Source organism: Cibotium barometz, chromosome 15 (genome assembly GCF_041138505.1).
Source record: "Cibotium barometz isolate CiBa-2024 chromosome 15, ASM4113850v1, whole genome shotgun sequence".
Classification (NCBI taxonomy): Eukaryota; Viridiplantae; Streptophyta; class Polypodiopsida; order Cyatheales; family Cibotiaceae; genus Cibotium; species Cibotium barometz.
The window spans coordinates 6246346-6259372 of NC_141060.1; the positions used below are offsets into that span (position 1 = coordinate 6246346).

The 13027-nt window shown below is 38.5% G+C and overlaps 1 protein-coding gene and 1 long non-coding RNA gene across 4 annotated transcripts in view; both read right to left on the reverse strand.

Annotated features, from left to right (window-relative positions):
• LOC147630895 (uncharacterized) overlaps positions 1-13027 on the reverse strand; it is a 208893-nt gene that overhangs the window by 121487 nt on the left and 74379 nt on the right. The gene's annotated exons all lie outside the window — the stretch shown is intronic.
• VTE5 (phytol kinase 1 VTE5) lies at positions 7593-11168 on the reverse strand. 3 transcript variants are annotated; one of them, XM_086809270.1, is made up of 7 exons: positions 10717-11168; positions 10079-10146; positions 8764-8895; positions 8554-8669; positions 8338-8452; positions 8091-8225; positions 7593-7986 (listed from the first exon to the last, which is right to left on the reverse strand). In XM_086809270.1, exons 1-7 carry the CDS (start codon positions 11053-11055, stop codon positions 7977-7979), a joined length of 915 nt encoding a protein of 304 aa, XP_086665396.1. In that variant the 5' UTR covers positions 11056-11168; the 3' UTR covers positions 7593-7976. The 3 variants fall into 3 exon arrangements, with proteins under 3 accessions (XP_086665396.1, XP_086665395.1, XP_086665393.1); XM_086809269.1 differs by having other exon boundaries at positions 7809-8002; XM_086809267.1 differs by having other exon boundaries at positions 7896-8225; positions 10717-11166.

The window sequence follows — 13027 nt, forward strand, 5'->3', positions numbered from 1 at the left end:
CATTACACAGTTTCTAAGTTAGGCCCAAGCGTGGCTAGGTAACCGAGATTTTCCTTGCTTAACAAATCTAAACTATGTGTATGGCTAAAATGTTCAAGGCTAAGTAAAGGAAAAAAACTCATGGTGGAGGTCACCCATCCCATTTGTGTTCTTGAACATGCAAATTTAATATGAACTTTTCAAAAAATGGTGTAAACCCAAAACTTAGTCTTTCTTATGAATACTTTTTATGTGAGACTTTGAGGTACAGTTCATTCCTCTCCAATGCTTTTTAAAGAAAATTCCCCTTGTCTTCCTAAGTCCACTTTGAGGGGCATCTCTAGTCTCAACTTATTTCCTCCACCTTCCAACACGTGTATGGAGGGTGTCTCCCCACTTTGCCGGCTCTTCTTCTTCCCACTGACTTTTTCTCTTTCATCCTCCGCTTCTTGCCTTAAGTTTTCCTTGAGGAACCATGTGTCAGTTTTTAGGGATCCTCATATTTTCGCATGTGCGAAAATGTAGGGTATTTCATGAGTGAATTAATTTTGATGGGGGAGATTTTCATGTGCATGAAAATTGAGATTTTCACGGGCATCACCAGGATTCTCAAGACAAGATTCTAACGGGCATTGAACGGGATTTTCACAGGTGTGAGAATTGATATTTTCATCAATGAGATTTTCACATGCGTGAGAATTTATTCTCCTAGAGAAGATTCATGTACATAAGAATTGAGAATTTCATAGTCAAGGGAAAGGTCGTCACAACGCGATTTTCAAATGCATGAAAAGTGTGAGCAATTGTGCTTATATGATAGTCATATTAGGAGATGTGCTTGGATTAGGAGATATTTGGTATTCTAGATAGTTCCTCACATGAATAATAGATTTAAAGCAAAATAAGAAAAAATTAGAGAAAACATATTTGTCTTCTTAGACACCTCCAACCATATGCACTAAAATGAACACATCACTCTCACCACAACCATGAGCTATAGAAAGATTTGTAGATTAGAGAAAAGAAGAGAAAAAAACCAAAGGATTCCTCCCTGCCAAGAGATAGCAGTGCAAAAAATGTAAAGGCTTAGAACATAGGGATCCACTCTACCTCTACCTCCAATACTACCGTGCTAAAAATTTAAAGGCTTAGAGCATAGGGATTCACTTTAAATACTATTGTGGGGAACATTTTGTTGGCCATGAGCTCCACAACTTCTTGGGTAGCTAAAAATTTAAAGGCTTAGAGCATAGGGATTCACTTTAAATACTATTGTGGGGAACATTTTGTTGGCCATGAGCTCCACAACTTCTTGGGTAGCTAGTTCTGACCCTTTTTCCATTAGCAATGTAACACCACCACCACCGCGTTGCACTATGGGTCCTAATCCCTCCTCTCACCTCTCATACACTCCTCTCACAAGCAAGCTAATTAGCATGCAATTAAGAAGAAGATTAGTAAAGGGTTAACAAGAGCAAGACTCAATTGTACACAATGGAAGAATATCTTACATTAGGAGAGAATTTGACTTATATACACAAGTCCATGAGTTTACACACATTTAAAGAGTGGTCATGGCTCATAAGGGGACTATTTCTTATACATGATGATCTCATAATGCATCCATGAATTACATTACTAGTGAAGTCATCATAGATTGCTACCACACAATCTAGGAGCAGAATGACCATTAGTATCCATGCCCCTCCAAGTTGTAGATATGGACATCATTGCTTTGGTGTTTCTATCTTTGTCTTTGATGTAGGATATTAGTGGTAGCGTCTATTCATCGTAGCTTGCTGCCACACACTGCTCCTAGGAGTAGAAATCACATAAGTATTCCATCGGACCGTTATATGGGTGCTTGTCCAAGTTATAGATATGGACATCATTGATTCATGGCTATTATACATCCTTTTGGTATGTCCTTGTTTGCTCTTGTGATTGAAGTTACTTGTATTCTTTTCTCTTGTGGTATGTCCTTGTTTGCTCTTGTGATTGAAGTTACTTGTATTCTTTTCTCTTCTTCCTTGCATGCATACTTAGGGATTGTGTGGGTGAGTGATGGTGTCGATATATGCTCTCTTCTCTCTCCCTCCTTCTCTTGTCTACTATCTCATGCTTTCACTCACCGTGGCATCGACATACATACATACATACATATTCTCTTGCTCATCCTTGTGAGAGCGCTATTTACTCTCGATCCTTCTCACGAGTGCTATTTCTCGCGCTCTATGTTTCTCGTGATCTCTTGCGCTTTCTGTTTCTTGCGCGAGCTCTTGCTTGCTCTCTTTCTTGTGCTTTTTGTTTCTTGTGATTGCTCTTGCGAGCTCTGTTTTTTGTGCTCTCGATTGTTCTCGTGAGCTCTGTTTTTGTGCTACAAGCTCTTTTTTCTTGCTTTCCAATCCTCTCGTGGGCAGTATTTCTTGTGTTCAATTTTTCTCACGATCTCTCACATAGTGTTTCTCGTGATCTCTCACACTTTTTGTTTCTTGCCCGAACTCTTTCTCGTGCTTTCTTTTTATTATGCTCTTCTCACGAGTGATGTTTGATCTCTCACACTTTTTGTTTCTTGCGCTCTCTTTCTCTTCCTATGCTCTCTCTCGCTTCTTCTCGTGAGTTATGTTTCTCACACTTTGTGTTTCTCACGATTTGTCACGCCTTCTGTTTCTTGCATGAGCTCTTTCTTGCTTTTGCTTCTTCTCGCTCTTGCTTCCTTCATGGGATGCCATATCGGTGGGGATGTAGAGGCAGGGGCATAGTTATCAGTATAGCCAAACGTTTTCAAAATGGCACAATACCAAACGAATTAATACGGCTTCAAATTTATAAAAATGGATTAATATGCCACATAATCAAATGGATGGAGAGGCCATATCCACAAGGCTAAATTATAGTTCGTTGCTATTTATCATTTTGCTTATTTTGCTTGTATTTAATTGCTAATAACTGCCACTATACCTTCTTCTTTTTGCAAACTGCTAGCATTTAATTGCTAATAGTTACCACTATACCTTCTTCTTTTTGCAAATGAATTGATAAACTAAAATCCCTGTTAATGACCAAATGGGGTGGAAAACTCAAATCATCTCTACCCCAAATTAATATACTGCATACTCTCCAATAGTAATACAAGAGTTTGTGTATGCTCGCAAATATAAGTATAAACCTGCCTTGTTAGTAGGAAGATGCACAAAAGGATTATTTATGAAAAAATCTCTTTTATCCACTTCCAACACATATCTTTTTTATTGGTGGAAACATGAGTTAGTGTACTCCTAATAGAAAACATCAAATACTTCACCTCTTGTGCTACAATTGTGCCACTTTACCATCGACATGTAGAGATATTGGCAATAGTCCCGTATTCTTTGATTAATAGCCATGATCAAGTACTTCACCTCTTATGTAATTGTGTTATTGTACCATCGACATGTAGAGATAATCATAATAATCCTATCTTCTTTGATCAATAGCCATGATCAAGTACTTCACATCTTGTGTAATTGTGATACTCTGTAGAGATACTAGCAACAATAGTCCCATCTTCTTTGATCAATAGCCATGATTTTGGTGATAAAACACATGTAGAGATACTAGCAATAGTCCCATCTTCTTTAAAAACACATGGATCTAGACATAGCAATGGTGGATTAAGGTGTGTAGAATTAGATTAGCATGAACATCTTGACATACTAGAAATGCAAGAAAGAGATTAAGATCAATGACAAAGTTAATGATAAAAGTAGAGCATAATGATAAGATGAAGTTTTAAAAAAAAGCTCACATGATAATCCATTAAATAGAGGGCCTTTATATAGGCTTGCGTAAATCTCCATTAATCACTAATTGTGAATCATAATCTTGATTAAGATATCCCTAATCTTTCTTATATTTGACACCGTCTCCCTTGAAGTGAGGACCCACTCGGCCTCCTTCCCACCTTCTTCTAGGCACCTACTTTCGGCCTGCACATGGGTTGGACATTCCACACATTACTTCATATTTGGATTCCCTTTAAGCCTTTGAACCATAGTCTATGACTTATGAAACTCATACAACCAATTGAGGATCACATAGCACCCCCCTTGCTCCTAACATTTACCCACCGTCGCTTGCTATTTCGACACTCCTCCTCAAGTGATAAACTACTACCACCATACATATAGTGGATCTACACTCTTAGTCATTTTCTAGAGTGGTCTATCACAGGTGCCTTACAGGATACAATGTTGGCTTAAAGCTTTATACAAGGGTAGGAATACAATGAGGGGTTTAAACGCTTAATTTTTCTCACTCGTTCAATGAGTCCGAGAGCCCAAGAAGCTGCTCTTCACACATCACATTTAAATTTTTATTAGCATTGGAAATTTTGAAATGTTTTTTAATGAAGTCTGCTTTGATAAAGCCCTTGTTGTGACGATCTGGTGGATGAAGTAATTTGTGAAGAGTGAGTCATGGGACCCATGTATGTAAGACTCTTATTCCCATGTGTATAAGGGTCTTGTTTAAGGCTTCTTTACGCCACCTTCAATATCACACCGAATAAGGATATAACCCTTAGGGTTTTTATCACAAGGAAGAAATGTTAACATTTGTGCTTGCAACCGATTGTGAAGAGCCTGCCAGTGTCAATAGTTGCCTCCCTTGTAAATTTTCTATAGCTCATTACTACCGTGTGCGGCTGCAAGTCTTTTGCGTGTCTCTAAGAAGACTCAGGTCTTTCTCCTCACTTTTGCTGCAAGTGGTTCCCTTGCTAATTTTGCAAACTTACTTTTTGTTGGGAGAAGCATGACCTTCTCTTCCCTCTATTCAAGTTCAACTTGCTCTACAAGATGACGAGGAACTAGATACATCTTACAAGTGCTAGTCTAAGATACCTATGCTATCGTTTGCTTGATTCTACCATTCTCTGATACCATGATAAAACACATGGATCTAGGCATGGCTATGGTGGATTAAGGCGTGTAGAATTGGATTAGTATCAACATCTTAACATACTGGGAATGCAATGAAGAGCTCAAGATTAATGATAAAGTTAATGACAACTAGAGCATAATGACAACACAAGAGGTTTGCCAAAAAGGTCACATACCAATCCATTAGATAGAGGGCCTTTATATAGACTCGAGTACATTTCTATTACCCACTACTGTGGCACATAAGCTTTGATTAAGCTACTCCTAATCTTTCCTAGATTTGAGCACCATCTCCCTTGAAGTGAGGCCACTTTTACACCTTCTAGGCGCCTACATTGGCTAGATATTCTACATATTCCTTCATATTTGGACTCCATTGAAGCGTTTGAACCATAGACTATGACTTATGCAACTCATACAACCAACTGAGGGTCGCATAGCTCTCCCCCTTGCTCCTAATATTTACCCAATATCACTTGCTATTTCAACATTTGTAGGTTAAAAAAATTATCTTGTAAATGTTTAACATGTTTGAGTCTACAAAAATGTTCAAGTCACATGAATCGGATGTCTAGAATTCACTAGCATCATCATGCTAGATTTGAGTTATCACCAAGTTAAGCATGTTAAAGAACATTGGATATCAATGCTACTTCAACATTACCTTCAGCCTTTTTGTGCATGTACTTAGTAAATCCCTCACCCTTTTTTGGATTTCTTGAATTCACTAGCATCATCAACAAGCTACATTTGAAGATTTTGGTTGTCACCAAGTTGAGTATGTTCAAGACATTGCATATCAATGCTACTTGAACATTACCTTGACCCTTTATGGATGTATTTAATAAATCCTTCACCCTTTTTGGATACATTTAATAAATCCTAGGACGAATTGACAAGCATCCATTTGAATACCACTATATGATGTTGGCTAGAAGAACTTCCCACTTCAAAGTCTTGCATCTCTTGGAGTAATCATAAAATAGCATTGTCTTTTTGCAATTGTGACCTAGTTCTACAATGTTTGTTTTCTCATGATTTCTTAGTCCTTGATGATGTTATAGTTATTTTGAGGACAAGAGTTACATCATGAGGATACTAGAATGGAAAAACTACAGTATAAGTTTCCATGCAACAAGTTCAATGAGATCATCTTTTATCCTCTATTTTCATGGGCAACTTCCATGTTAAATGAGAGCTACAATTCAAACATGCATGATCAACTGAAGACATCTAAAACAAAACATAGAATGCAAGATATATGGGAGAGAGAGAGAGAGAGAGAGAGAGAGAGAGAGAGAGAGAGAGAGAGAGAGAGCAACATCTACATAGACACATATTTCTCTACTACTAATTAAACTTGAAATCTATAACTCCTAGAAGTAGATATTGAAGGTAGCCTAGCAATAGCAATGAGAGAGAGAGAGAGAGAGAGAGAGAGAGAGAGAGAATCTAAGACTAAGGTTGAGAGAGAAAGGAGGAGAGAAAGAGTAGCATCTACTATTGAAAATCTTCGACCACACATACATTACTCTACTAGTGATCATATCTTCAAACTAGAATTCTTGTGACACACCAAAGGTACCTATAGTAGAACCACAAAGAGAGAGGGAGAGAGAGAGAGAGAGAGAGAATATGTAGGCTAGCTAGTTTAAAAAAAACATAAAACAACCTTCAAATTTGGAATTGGAAAATCTACCTTTGTGCTAGGCTTAACATGCACATTCCCTGAGAAAGTGATGCCATTCAACTTGTGCAATGTCCTCAAAACATTTTAGAGAATAGTGATCAAGACATTTAACAAACATCTTTAGAACGGATAATATCTTTAGAACGGATGAGTCTTTTCACATAATTTTAAGTGCCTTCTATTCAAACGCTAAGAGGACCTACAACTGTGCTTCCAAAGATGCAAAGAAATCAAACACGTTCTTAGCACTAATAAGAAATAGAATAGTGTTAAAGGCAAAAGGGGATTGAAGTAGATGTTAGAAAGGTAAGACATCATCAAAGAATTACATCCACCAATCAATAAATGTTGGCCGAGGATTCTCATGTACGTGGGTTTTTGTCTAAGTGCCATCAAGCATTATGTCATCTTAGCTCAATAATTTGATAGAGCAAGTTGAGGTATATGATTCACAACAAATGATCCAGCAGTCAAATATGTGAAAGATACCAAGACCCTAAAAGACAAACTATCTTAAGCATTTGTGTTGGTATCAGTAAACCGTACAGGAGACTCCTCGTGTGCATGCATCCAATGTGGTTGGTGCTTTTGTTTTTTCACAACTAGGCTAGATTACAAAGATCAACAAATCTATTATGCCAATACACCTAGAGAGTCCGCACAAATTTGCTAAGGTAAAGACCCCAACAACCTTCAAAAGTTTGACAAACCATGCTTGTTCAGCATTAATTGAAGATTGATTTCCTTGTTCAGCACTGATTTAAGATTGATTTTTATAAGCTTATACTGCTAGTTTTTGTGTTGATTGTTAAACATTAATCACTCGGAGACCTGTATCCAAGCATAATGTTAGATTTTTTTCCTTTTCAAAGATGCACAAAGGAGTTCAGATGTTTAACATGTATGATCTTGTGTTCCCATTCACGACAGAAGTGAAAGCCCTCTTTGCTGAAAGGATAAAAGTGCAACTTCGTCTTATACTTTGTCCAACTACATCATCATCCTTTATAGTCACTCTTTCCTCTTGATTATTTAACATATCATGGAACTACAATCTCACATGTTCACCCAATTTTTGTTAAACCCTCGGTGAACAAGTGACTTAACGCTTTCATTCCCTTGAAATGCTTTGATTTGGCATCATATTGCCAGAAAGAAAAAAACACGTACTTAGTGAACCAACCTTCTTTAAAAACCGTGTTAGGACATATCAAGTGATTAACATCCCCCACTAATCTTACTAATGAACTTCGTCCCCAAGTGCTTTATTTCTCGTCATCATTCATTTGTTGCTGTGAGGTTCTAGTGATTATATGTGAAGAAGCAGGATGTATTGGCGTTGGCAGCCTCCCAGCATCAAGCTCTTCATCAAGGGTAGAGACCCATTTTCAGAACCACCTGCACACTCCCATAGCTGAATTTAATCCTTGGTCAGTCAAAGTCATTAAATGGCAGCAGGGAAAAGGACCACTCCCAAAAGAATTGATACCAAAGGAACCGACATGTTGTCATCGACATGTGTGGAGATAGGAAGGGATTCTACTATTGTGGCCACAAATGAGATCAATGCAACATTTTGAACTGCCATTCCCCAATCTAAGTGATAGAATCCCAGAGCTGAGTAGTAATAAAGAAAGCTGCAAAAGAGAAAACAGCTTAAAAAGGTTCTCTCCATGCTCAAGAACACAAAGAATGACAAAATCTACATTATGCACTTCCTGATGATTCATGGGGAAAAAGTGTGATTACCTAACCGAAAGCACGAATCCGAAGACGAACATTGAGATACTGCCTGCCCAGCTCTTGCGAGGGTTATAAGGAAGTTTGATGCCCCCTATCTTCCTCCCAATAATGTCTGCTATGCCTGCATGCATGTGGACAGTGCAATATAATCTATCCAACACCATATTATACTAGTAAATGAGTGAGGTAGTGTCAAAGAAAAAAATCAAGAGTAATGCTTACCATCACCTCCACACATAATAGCCAACGCAACCATACCTACAGGGGAGTCCCTCCAGAAGAGCACTGTGCAGAGGGACAAAACCAATACATAATACAATGGCCCTCTCAGAAGCTCCCTGCAGATTGTTTGCTCCTAGATTTCAGGAACAAATTTGGGTCTAGAGGCCAAAAACCGCACAAAAGAAAGAAAGAAAGAAAGAAAAAACTTACATCGAAGTGCCACTTCTGCTTATTGACTTGACAAGACCGTCATCCTTGAGAATACCAAGGCCATACACAAGAAGCTTGAGAACATTGGCCAAAGGGATTGCAACAGCGAAGAAACGTGACCATGGTGAAATGCTGGAACACGAACCATAATAGAAGACCTCACATCAAAATTATTCAATGGGATAGTAATACGTTTCGTCTTGTAACATTAAAAAAAAAACCTCAGAAGCTAGATTCTAACTTACTATTTAGGCAAAACATGACCTTTTAGGTGAAACATGCCAACTGAACAGCCGATAACAAACACATTTTTTTAACTTATTTGGATCTTGATATTTCTTGCTTTTTAGGCGAAACATGCCAACTGACAACTGTCAAAAAACTCATTTTTAAAACTTATTTGGATCTTGATATTTCTTGCCTGTCATGTGCTGAGGAAAAATCAGCCTGCCGATGTAAAAAAAAGGTCTACCTAAGTGGTATGTAGTATTTGCTTAAAAACAGCTCTAAAAGTACTCAGATCACAAAATACATAAGAACATCCTTCAAATTATGTTGTTTTAGTCAGCAAAGAGCCTCTCCCTCTCCCCCCCTTCCCCATCTCACAGAAAAGGTCAACCTAATGGAAATGCAGTTGTTACCCATGACACTAGGTGCAAAGAACTGCAATTCTTCGAAAGCAAGAATCTAAAAAGTATTACCCTTTGGAATTCAAACTCACAACTTAAACGAGAAGACAAAAAGTGAGAGAAGGTTTGGGTGGCACAAAAGCAGGTAAATGGGTCATGCTCCAAGAGGGACAGGCCCGTATCAGGAAGTTCAAGGACCCAAAGCTAACGGATCCTCAAATCCCTAGTGATTCTAGTGTCTCTCGGTCCAACAAGACTGTAGGGTTTGCTTCTCTCTTTTCTTTTCTGTTGAGACCTCCAATGATCTGCTTTGTACTGGTCCCATAGGTCATATCTTGGCCTCTCACGGACATTAAAAGTAATCTCTCTGTCTATCTGTTTCCTGCAAAGGCAGGCCCCTTGTAGGAAACTTCCCCCTCCTAAATTTGAAATGAACATAAACAGGGAAAGCATTCTTGGAAAAGTCAGACAGCACACACAAACTTTGCTCAAGAACACAGCAAAAGAAGATAAGAACACATGAAAACTATTTCAGCTAAATACATAGGAACTGTATGAACTAGGCCATTAAATCTGCCCTCTGATGCACTCATACCGATTGTACAACAAGAACACACTCCATAAATAACCACACATTCTTGGAGTAGGCAATCACACCATGAAGAAGTGAGAAAACATGTGCATACCTGAACATGGGCCACGCCAAGGCATAAAGAACCCCTGTTGAGATGTGAACCAACTTGCGGCTCAACTTCTGCTCTGATCCAGAAAAGCCAAAAGTACTACCCGAATTAGCAAGGGCTCTAAAACTTACTTACCCTCACTTCCTTAGCTTAATTAAAACACTAATCACGGTCAGGGTTCCTAATCCCTCAGCTTGCAAAGCCTACACAGAACCCCAATAAGGAAAGTTTCGCTAATTACTCTTAATCAGAACCCTAACTCCCTAATCAATCAACTTGAAAGCATAACAAGAACCCAAAATCCCTGCTTAATGAACTTGCAGAGCTAAACAAAGAGGCAAATATCACTCAACTAATGGGCTTAGTCAACACCCTAATGAGAGGCAAGTTCTCTAATCACTCAGCATACAGAGTTTAACTGCAACCCTAATGAGGGTACATACACAAATCACTAAACATGCAGAACCCCTAATAAGGGGCAAATACCCTGATTCTAATTAAAGTGCAGAGGTTGAATAGAACGCTAGTGAGGGAAATGACTTATCAAGAAGCAGAGATTATTTAGAAGCCTAATGAGAGGTAGATACCCTAATCACACAACAAGCAGAGTTTAACCCATCAGGAGAACCCATGAAACCAACCTGTTCAAGCAAGTTCTTCTGCACCAGGATGTCAAAGAGGCGAATCCAAGCGTAGGAGCCAGCAAAGACAGCAAGAGTGCAAAGGGTATCATGCCCAGCATAATCCGCATGGAGAGAACACTCCACTGTCTGATGTGTGATGTGGGAGGCAAGGGCCTCCGGCTGACCCTTCCATAAACCGGGATTAGGAGGGCTATTTAACCTTAATCTGGGGTTAATCCAGCTCTTGACAGGAAGGGGGGGAAACGCTCTTGCAGCGCATGCAGCGGAAGGGATCGGTGTGGTGATCAGGGACATGGCTCTGGGTGCGAGGGAAGAGGCGAAGGTAAGCAAAGCCATGGGATGTTGATCTGAACAAGAGACCACCACACCCTCCCTCGCCCTTCTGAAGCTATGGACTCGAAAAGTTTAACGGTGTAACTGATCAGCTTTAATGGTGGGTACTCCCTACAAGGACGTTGGCCTGCCTTTGTATTCAGGTTATCACCGATTCACCTGACACGATCATGCAAAGCGTTCGACACGTGATGCACAAAAAAAAAAAAACAGAAAAACAAATATTATCCCCCTTTTCGAAGGGCATCTTTCCGCCCCCCCCAAAAAAAAAGAAAAGAAAAAGAAAAGAGCAACTTTCAAAAAGACCTTAGCTGTTTGCTACATCAAGAAAGTTACTCAATCTCTCTACATATTACTATTGATCCCAAAAAAAAACAGTTGTTTGCTTATCTAATCAACTACAATGTGTCTAGCCCCCAGGTAATACTTTGAACTTTTCTTAGGTACCCTATTTTTAAATTAAAAATAGGATTTTTTAAACTCAAAATCTCGGATAACCCTTATGCCACTCAAGTGTGGCAGAAGTTCATCGAATAATTAAAAATCTCGGATAACCCTTATGCCACTCAAGTGTGGCAGAAGTTCATCGAATTGTTATTCAACATGTCCTATGTTCAAATTTCACTTCCCGTCGGGGTAGATCATTTCGGTCTCTTGGGATTGTTCCTACACATTGACAATGCATCTCACGCCCGTAAATATGTAATTGTTTGAATTTTGCTTAGGTACCCTGTCTTATAAAATTGTTTAGATGCCCTATCTTTTAAAAACTCAAATGTCCCATCTCTCGCTCTCTCTCTCTCTCTCTCTCTCTCTCTTAATGAAGTTGTGTCCCAATCTAATCTATGGGACTTGGGATTTCACACAAGTCCTGTAGGAGGATGTTCCATGGAGTACTTTTGGACTATTGTGACTAGAACTCATTGAATGCGAGTTCCATGCATCTGCCCACCACTACCAAGGACACACAGTGGGCATACAACATTTACAATGAAGGAGATGAACAAGTACCTCCAAGCCCATCAAAGAGCAAGGTAATAAATCCATGGGCAAGATTGCCTATCCATGCACTCGGTTGTGACCTAAAATTGCAACCTGCACTAGTTATCCCACTCCATGTGAAGGGCATGGAGTTGGGTGGGCAAGATTGCATATCCATCCCTAATGGACATATGCAAGCACAGTTCAGGTGTCCCCATACCCATAGAAACACTTTCGCACACACAAATCCAAAATTATGTTAGTTTAGTAAAGAAATTGAGCTAGTACATAATCAACTAAAAATAGTATGAATTAAGCACAATATATAAACTTACCACAACTTGTTATCTTGATAAATGATAGAAATTCCTTAATGATGAGTTGCATCTACATTTATTAGTTCCTCTTTGCATGGTATATCGTGTTTAAAAAATTGAGGTATAGTATATTTTACACATATAAAAATTAAAAAATATATGCAATTTTTACAAAAGGTTTCAAAATTCTTAGATTTTGGAAGGTTTGAGTTATAAATAACTTCGGATTATGAAAATGTAATTTAAAAAAACTCCATTTTTAGGAGATGAAGTTTTTATTGTTTTGGCTAAAAAAGTGTTTTTACACAAAGCGGCACATTTTCATAACATTCATTTAGCAACTTAAATTTTCCTTTAAGATACACGGAGCAATGTAGGTTATTGTGAAGCTATTGGTTGTACTCGGACCTAAATCACTTATTGCAAAGTTGGGAACTTTGTAATACACCATGCAATGTAGGTTATTATGAAGCTATTAGATGTGCTTAAACCTGACTCACCTATTGCAAAGTTGGAAACTAATCAATTAAGAATTTGGACTTTAAAAAGATAAAGTTTGTGACTCTTACTTGTGGTAGTATGACAAAGACCTTCAATAAGCTTACTTGTGCTACTTTGGCAAAGACCTTCGTCGATGAGAAATAAAGGTTATAATTCTTACTTCTGTTACTATGGTA